This window comes from Paroedura picta, chromosome 10 (genome assembly GCF_049243985.1).
Source record: "Paroedura picta isolate Pp20150507F chromosome 10, Ppicta_v3.0, whole genome shotgun sequence".
Taxonomy (NCBI): domain Eukaryota; kingdom Metazoa; phylum Chordata; class Lepidosauria; order Squamata; family Gekkonidae; genus Paroedura; species Paroedura picta.
This window is the reverse complement of record NC_135378.1, coordinates 67,107,058-67,115,732: the sequence shown is the minus strand read 5'-3', so window position 1 is coordinate 67,115,732 and position 8,675 is coordinate 67,107,058. Positions and strand designations below refer to the sequence as shown.

The window sequence follows — 8,675 nt, the reverse complement described above, 5'->3', positions numbered from 1 at the left end:
GAGCTGCCCCTGCTGGGGGCCTCCAGCCTGCAGCCTTTCCAGGTCCTGTGGGGAAGAAGAGGCCATCCACAGAGTTCTTCCACCACCACCCCAATCTAGCACCCATTGTATTCCTGAATGCAACAGGCTTGGCCCTTAGTATTATGCATAATTTCCTGTTGCAGACAAACACCTTCCATTTACCCAAGTACAAACACCCAACAGTGCTGTTCTCCCTTCATGGCTTACACTTGATCTTAGCCAAAAGGCTACACACTGCAATCTGCAGAGTTTGAAGAAATACATTCAGACTGACAGCCTGTAAAATAAGGCTAATGAGTTTTAATTGTCAAATCTTTGTAATATATTATTTTAGTCACACACAGAAATTAGAAGATACACTCAGCTTTGACTCTTTATTTTTTTCTAAAACCAAACTGATACAGTTATACTTTGCACATTTTCACTTATAAAATTCCCTTATCCTTCATCAATGTATCACAGACGTCTCTTCAAGTAATTTCATTTCACAAGCTTGTAGTGTTCAGATTCCTGAGGGACAGTTATGGTCAGTGTTAAAAATGCATCTTTCAAAAAAGAGAGAACCTGATGCTCAAAAGCAATCAATGAATACCTCTTGGTCGAAATCCAACTGAAGTTAGGCCATGACCCAAGTCTCACTGAAACCAATTTTACAAGGTTAAGTTGCTACTATAAGTCCTATTGATTTCAGTGGGATGTGAAGCCTGATTTTTTGCATATTTATTCAGAAGTATTCTGCGTGCAGTACAAATCTTATGCCTACACACAGCTGCTAACTGAGAGCTGGATTGTGACCATTGTTCCTGAGGAATAACTTCATTTTAACAAATATATAAAATATATATGAAATGTATAGAATATTTTTCTATTTAAAAATCAATGGGAAAGTGCAGTTCAAAATTATTTAAATATCAAGTGTAAATAAGACCCTGTACAACACTTAAAAAGTATTCCCACACCCCTATGAAACAGAAACGATTGCAAATATGTTCATTATTTCTGTATTTAGTCTTGATACCTGCATATGATGAACAGATCATATGTTTATACCTTTAAAAATGCATATATTTTGTTTGTTTTGACCAGTAAGATTCTATTTTTGTAATGGACTCAAGAGGACTGTATTGCACAGAATATATTTGTGCCTAAAACTTTCACTAAATTGTTTGCTTTTTTAAAAGCTGTTTTGTCCCTTGAGAAACTGCACATATATTCTAGAAAGTCAACATATAATCAGAACTATTTCAACATTTTGGTTTTAAATTGTACAGGCACTTCAGAAGACAGACTGCTTCATAAATGGTTACATATAACCTCAGTTGCATTGGGGTGATACTTAAACACCCAACTGAAAAAAATTAAACATACTATGAATATTAGCAAACTAAACAGAATCTATTGAAAGTAATGGTCCACCTTTAATGTAAGACACAAGACTGCAAGCAGAACTCACAAACTTGAGATTTTCCTGCTTGCCAATAAAATCAAGGCACTAAAGAGATACCGAGTGCTGGTAAAACCAAAGTTTGACCTACTATTTTGTTCCCCCAGTGAAATTTTACGGGTCTTCATCTCCTCCACCACTACGAAGATTTTTTGAAGTAGTTTAGAGTGGCACTTATCCATAATTATACCATCACTCCAATATCAAGTGACAAAATATTAGTGTCAGCTTAAAAGACATGTACAAATGATCCTTAGAAATTAAGGATCTATCCAAAAGAGATGATGGAAGTAAGAAGTGCTATATAAAAACAAAATTTAAAAAATCTCTTCCGCAGAAGACAGTCACTTCATATGTTTCCAACAGCTTTGTAACAAATAAAAAACAAAACAGAAAGAATTAAAAAGGGCAGTGGCAACCAAGACTGATCTTGAACTAGGTTGCAAGCCCCTTTAAAGATCCCTCTTGTCTTCATACCGACACATACAAGCTGCTCTTTGGCTATCAAGGTATGGCTTGCATCCTAAATGTATGACTGCATCGAACAACAACTGAACTGTTGATTCACATGCTGCAAAGAGAAGAGGGGAAAAGGGAGGAGGAAGAGTGAATCAGTTCATAGGTTAATAATACAATGAAGTCCAGATGTCACTAATGGAAAGGGGGACAAAAATTTATCTTTTTCTGTCTTGACTTGTGAATAAGTGTATACATGGTCAAGTTTTAATATAAATTTCCTCTGGCTTGTGTAACCAAATCTGATAGGCGAGCAACCTAGCAAGAGGTTTCCGAAGGCTCATAACAGTAAATTTATGAATGCATTTGCAATCCGAAATCTCAGATTCATCTGCTGTCTGCTATTAATATATGTCGTTATATCTGTTGTTGCAGATGCATATTAATCAAGTTGCACTATCAGTTTTTACAGATGTCAAGAATCAACAGAGTTTTTGAAAACAAGAGTGAGGTCGATCTTCCCTCTCCTTGTAATGCCCAACTTTAAGGGGAAAGAAATAAGTTCTTCATATAATTCCAGAGTTTAAGTAACTGAGTTGGAAAACATGCTCAAGGGCAAAAAAAAAAGTAAGTGGTAGTTAATTGTGGTTAAAGACGCAGTTTTGAGCATTGTTGACAGAAATAAGTTTAAAATGAGATTTAGACTATGATTCATTATTAGATGAAACAATACATTAACGTGTGCCTTACAGCAGGGGTAGTCAACCTGTGGTCCTCCAGATGACCATGGAGTACAATTCCCATGAGTCCCTGCCAGCAAACGCTGGCAGGGGCTCATGGGAATTGTAGTCCATGGACATCTGGAGGACCACAGGTTGACTACCCCTGCCTTACAGTTCATCCCCCCCCCCCCGCCCAGGAGCAAAAACAGTATACACATGAATAAAGTTATTCAGGTTCTGCAACTATATAACTTACCTTGTACACTCTCAGGTATTCCTAATGTCTTTTGTACATCTCGGCAAATCTTAGACAGGCAATGCTGAAACTGCTCATCACAATCGTTTTTCTGGTTGCCGCAGGTGTCATAACATCTGTCATGTTGATTGCAGCATTTTGTCATTGAAGGAATGCCAATGTCAAACTAAAAGGAAAAGGTAACAAAGTTAGCAGTTCCTGGGAGTGCTGACCAGACCCACCACTCTGCCAGTTCTAAAAATCAACCAGCACACAGGAGAAGAAATACACTGGAGGGTTCCTTGAAGAGAAGCCTAAAAGGAAAGGCCTTGCTTATGCTCTGCAAAGACATCTCGGAGCTATTAAAAAGACTGAGATTAAGTAAGAACTTGGCTATGCAACCAAACAATTCTAAGATGTCATCTGAAAGGCTCTCCTTTCCAGCCAGCCATGGAACCTAACTGTATAGCATTCTTCCCAAAGCAAAGAAAATAAAGAAAATACAGTCACTTCCATGTAGCTGAGTAAGTTTTCCATGGTATTATGCAACAGGTTTCATTACAGGAGTTTGAAGGCATCAGAGATCACTGCAAATAAGCACAGGGAGGTGGCATGACTCAGTGGCACAGCATCCACTTGGCATGCAGAAAGTCCCAGGTTCTATCCCCAGCATCTTCAGCTACAAGGATCAAGTGTTGGATGTAAAAAACTTCTGTCTGAGATCCTGGAAAACTGCTGCCAGTCTAGGTGGACAACGTTGATGAATCAAGGATCAGGATCAGTATAAGGCAGCTTCATGCATTTGTGTGTACTAGACATAGCATATGTCTAAGGGTATCAACAAGTAAGCCAAGGAACAAGCCAAGGAGGCTATTCCCATCTCTCCCACAAAATGAAAAAATGAGACTTCTGCTAGGAAGGGAATTTGGCTTTTTAGCCCATTTACACGAGCGATCTGGGAGGTTCTCATCAACTTGCTTCTTTCTTTACAAGTTCCCCTGTATCTTTTTTTCTCTCACTGCCAAGGCTATGTGATCATTTGGATGATTACTGGCTATGTTTCTCTCATTGTATGGCTTTGATGAGTTTGGCTTTCAGGTATACAATTATACAACAGGATAATATTTAAATAAATGAATAGATACATATGCACCCTTTTTCATTAATAAAAACTCAAAATTAGTTTACTGTGGACATATAATAACTTTATCCAGATAATGTAAAATGCTCTGGTGCAAACATGAATATTTACGAAGTCAGTTTATCAAGTTAACACAAACACATTTAAAATATAACATCCTTCAACACATATGTTCACAGTATAAGGAGATACTTACATGCACACCGAAGAGGGGAGAACCACATCCATTGGGTGGTGAAGGTTTATAGCCATAGCGGGGGAAAGGCTTATATCCTGTAAAATATGAAGAACTTTAGTTTCTAAACTTTCCCCTTATTAGATATCTTTTTAAAAAGTACACAATGACAACTGGTGTCTATGTCGATAAACTTGTATGCAGTACAAGTGAATCATCGCTCAGAATTAACTCTCACTCTGTGGAATGGGCAACAGGGATCTTTTATACACGGCAGCAGCTACCCTGTGCTGCCGCTGTGCCGTTGCGGTGGGGCATCATGCTCTGCCATTCCCCGTGTACGCAGGGGGCGGGGCATGCTGGGCTGCCCCGGCATAGTGCTTGTGCGCACGATTTATGCCGGGGCCAGGAGGGCCAGATCACTGCCAACCGAGGTAAGTGAAGGGGGGTAGTGGGGAGGGGCCGGGGGGAGTGGGAAGGGCAGGCCCCCTCCACACGCACTGGTGGGGGCAGGGGGTCATCCCTGCCAGCTCCGCGGCTCCACAGAGCCCGCAGGGGTGTGCGGTGTCCACTGCAGGTCGGGGCTGGGCAGGCTGAAAGACCCAGCGTTGGCGATCATGCACAGCACTGACCCGTCTCAGCCCTGCCGGTCCCCGGCCTACCCAGGAAGCTGTGGAAGTTTCTGCATTTGCTTAACGCGGGCCTTCCATAGCCCTGGGCTGGGAAGCGCCTGTGTTGGTGGCGAGCATTATCAGGGATTTTCCCCGAAGCGCTGCCACCACCAGCGCAGGTATTATGGCCTGTGCATAATGGGCCTATGAGCCCGACCAGATCCAGTGACTTCTTATTCAATAGAATAACCCAGAAGAAGCACAGGTGTACAAAGTTTGCACAGGCTTAGGGATGGGAAATTAAGGAACAGTCCCAAAAATATTATCAGAATCTAGGGCCCAAGCCCATTGCATTCAGGAATACCACAGGCGCTAGATTGGGAGGGGGTGGAAGAACTCTGTGGATGGCCTCTTCCTCCTCCCAGGACCTGTAAAGGGTGCTAGCTGGAGCCACCCCAACCCCCCACTGGAGAAGGGAATTCACCGGCGGGGCAGTTCTCACGCAGCATGGATCTGCAGTCTCTGAAACTTGGTGGGAAGCGTAAGGAGGAGGGAGTGGTCAGGGGTGGGGGACAGAAGGAGACTGACTGGCTGCTGGACAGACAGGCAAGCCGGTTGGAGGAGGAGGCACTCAGGGGCGGGACAGCTACCCTGAGTGGGTGTTAAGCGCTGAGTGGTGGTTAAGCCATGAGACATGTTCCACCTCCACGGCCTTACCAGAAATATATTATGTGGAACAGATAGAGATGTGAACTGGTTCATGGCCCCACAAACTCTGCTGAAAGGGACTGCAGATGAAAAACATCTCAGCAACTCAGCTTTCAGGGGAGCTATTTTGTAGTCACCCTGAGTCCCTTTAAATCCTTGCTTTCTGCTCTATTCATGAGCCACTATGAATTGCTTTAAAAGTTGGTGGAAGTTCATGATGGTAACCCCATCACAAACTTCAGTTCATGAACCATGAACTGGCAACATTCATGGTGAATTTTGCTTTGTGGTTCACTTTGTGCCCATCTCTAATCAGAAGTTCTTTGGAACTACCTAGCAGTAAATATGCATTTGTTTGAACTTATAATCCCTAATTATGTTAACATCTGTATGGGCTGAACAGAATGGTTGGAAGGACAGCCAAGGGCACTGTTTTTGAAACTGAAATGCTTAGTTTATGCTAAAATAAAAATTTGCTAAATTATGAGTATGCCACAAAAGTCCTGTTTTGTTTTCTAATACAGGAAGTTTATATTAAAAAAGTGACAAAGGGGATATTGCATTAGCTGTCTACTAAAGAAGCTGCTACTTGAAACTGCTTCACCAGCCACAGTTTGAAGCCCCCTTGCCAGTCAAAAATTGATTAGCAGTTGTATCCCTCTTCCCAGGGGAAACTGTCAAAAGAACAGCACAGACTGAAGTGAGCACCTGCTTCTGTATGCCCGGATATAAATGGGGTAAATGATCTGTAAAAGACAGCATTGTCTTGTACAGTACAAGAGCAAAGAAAAACTGCAGAAACTTACTCCTCACTTGAAGTCCTCTACCGAAATGCACTATTGTACTGTAGATTGAGACACAGAACTGGATCACTGCTGTTCAAAAAGGTAAAACCCTTTATATTCTATTTTAACTTTCTCTTGGGGCTGAAAGAAGTGCTCAAACTATCAAATGGCTCCGGCAGATAAAATCAAAGTCAGTGAAGTCAAAAATTTTCAAAAATTAGCTGCACAGAGGCAATAAAAAGTAAAATAACACAGAACGGGCTTTGTCTTAACATAATTGCCATTTCTTTCTCCAGATTAAATATTTTCATACAATAGGGGAAAAACTACACACACTTTCTTTACGCATAACTCTCTCCTGGTTTTCAACATGTAGAATTCACCTGTTGCAAGATGGGGACTATTGGGTAACTTATTCCCTAACCTTTCACATGATGTAAAAGATTATTGTTTTCTAAATTAGTGTGGCTAAGAGTATGGATTATGGGCCGGAAAGTTCTCGAATCTCAACTTAGTTATGACCTCAGAAGCCAGCCCTGTAGCATGATCATGCGCTTGCTCATTCATTATGAAACTGGTGGTGGTGGAAAGTCCAGTCAAGCCACAACCAATTTTAGGCAACCTGTCCAGTTTTCAAGGCAAGAGATGTTCAAAGGTGTTTTGCCATTGCCTGCCTCTGTGGAGAGCCCAGTATTCCATCCAAATACTGACCAAGGCTGACCCTGTTTCGTTTCCGAGATCTGATGAAATTGCATTAGCTTGGGTCATCCAGGTCAGGGCAGTCAGAAACTGGTACCACTCATTCCAAAGTGTGCATAGGATCCCAGTCTCGGGCAAACACATTCTTTCTGTCCTACAAGTGGGCAGAGCTGACAATATGGATGATATTACCGGCCTATGTTTTAGGGTTATTGCAAACTTTACTGAAATGACACGAATATGTTTACTATTTAAAAAAGAAGTTACAGCACGATTTTAGTAAAAGATGGCCCACATTTTGCAGCTTTTTGAGCAGAAAAAGATTCTGAACCCCAATGAAATTTAGAGAACGCAGCTGAGCACAAAATGTTAAGAACTGAGCTGCAACGGGGTTATTGTCCTAGCCTTTGATGCCTGATGATGGAAAAATGGATCCTCTTTCAGACTGATTTCCAAATATTTAATCTATAAATATTTAATCTTAACAAAACCGGTTCCTAGGCACACAGTGTGTTCATAATCATTCTTGTATTTCCGTAACAAAATCCGTGGCGTGATTATGGACTACCTTGCATCTGATAACACTCACTACAGTTTAAGAACAAGGAGAGCTTTTGCGTTTATATTAACAGCTAAAACAATAGCTACGCAAGCCAATACCACAGCCAGGAACCACAACACAGCACAGCACAGATCCACAACACAAAATGAAAATAAATCAACATTCTGAAGAAAACCCTATTGTTACCTGACGTCACAAACAGAGGACTGCAGAAAGTGTTCAAACGCATACATTTCCTTAAAGCCCAGCACACCCTAACGTAGCAAAGAACTATAAAATCACAGTCCAGTAGCACCTTTAAGACCAACAAAGACGTGAGCTTTCGAGTGCAAGCACTCTTCTTTAGACTAAGAAATGACCATCATGACAGTATGTCACAGCAACCAAACACAGCCACAGTTAGGAAAGAACTGTATGACTTGATAGATAGATAGATAGATAGATAGATAGATAGATAGATAGATAGATAGATAGATAGATAGATAGATAGATAGATAGATAGATAGATAGATAGATAGATAGATAGATAGATAAATAGGCAGTTTCCAGGGAATCAGGGCTCGGACAGCCCTCCCCGCCTCCTGTCACACACATCCGTCTTACCATCGCTGCATTTATACTGGCAGAGCCCGTCCTCTCCGCCCAGCAGATCCAGCGCCGCGTTGAGGTACGTGTCGATCCTGTGCACGCCGTTCCGGATGGTCTTGAGCGTCATTCTCCAGTCGGGCGTCTGGGGCTCCTGGCCCCGGCCGGGCTGCACCCCGAGCAAGCCGCAGGTCAGCAGGCAGGCCAGCAGCGCCCGGCGCGGCGTCATTGTCACACAGCCCCGCGCGGAGGCTCCAGCCGCGCGGCGAGTCAGTCTCCGTCGAGGCGCTCCATGCCGTGGCCGCGAGCGGAGGAGACTCTCGCAGGCGCCCTTCAGCCGCCCGGGGCGCCCCTGGAGCCCAGCAACCGCGCCTCGACGCTGCCTGCCCGGGCCCTTTGGACGCCTGCAGGGAGAGGGGTGGCGCTAGTCCCTCGGAGGTGGGGGACGGGACGGAAGTGCCCGGGCAGCGCCTCTCCGGAAGTGGCCCGGACGAAGCCTCCCACTGCGCTGTCGGGAAGGACAGGGGACTC

The 8,675-nt window shown here is 43.1% G+C and overlaps 1 protein-coding gene across 1 annotated transcript; it reads right to left on the bottom strand.

Annotated features, from left to right (window-relative positions):
- Positions 1–381: 381 nt before the first annotated feature.
- PLA2G12A (phospholipase A2 group XIIA) lies at positions 382–8,583 on the bottom strand. The gene is made up of 4 exons (XM_077300632.1): positions 8,163–8,583; positions 4,216–4,292; positions 2,900–3,065; positions 382–2,036 (listed from the first exon to the last, which is right to left on the bottom strand). The coding sequence occupies exons 1-4, from the start codon at positions 8,371–8,373 to the stop codon at positions 1,918–1,920; spliced, it is 573 nt and encodes a 190-aa protein (XP_077156747.1). The 5' UTR covers positions 8,374–8,583; the 3' UTR covers positions 382–1,917.
- Between the last annotated feature and the right edge of the window lie 92 nt (positions 8,584–8,675).

What these genes read in the sequence shown, in the direction of transcription:
- PLA2G12A (XM_077300632.1), bottom strand. Translation starts at nt 8,373, where the DNA reads ATGACGCCGCGCCGGGCGCTGCTGGCCTGCCTGCTGACCTGCGGCTTG. An exon ending in CCAGTATAAATGCAGCGATG is followed by an intron (nt 4,293 to 8,162) that starts GTAAGACGGATG and finishes CATATTTTACAG; the next exon opens with GATATAAGCCTTTCCCCCGC. An exon ending in CTCCCCTCTTCGGTGTGCAT is followed by an intron (nt 3,066 to 4,215) that starts GTAAGTATCTCC and finishes TTTTCCTTTTAG; the next exon opens with TTTGACATTGGCATTCCTTC.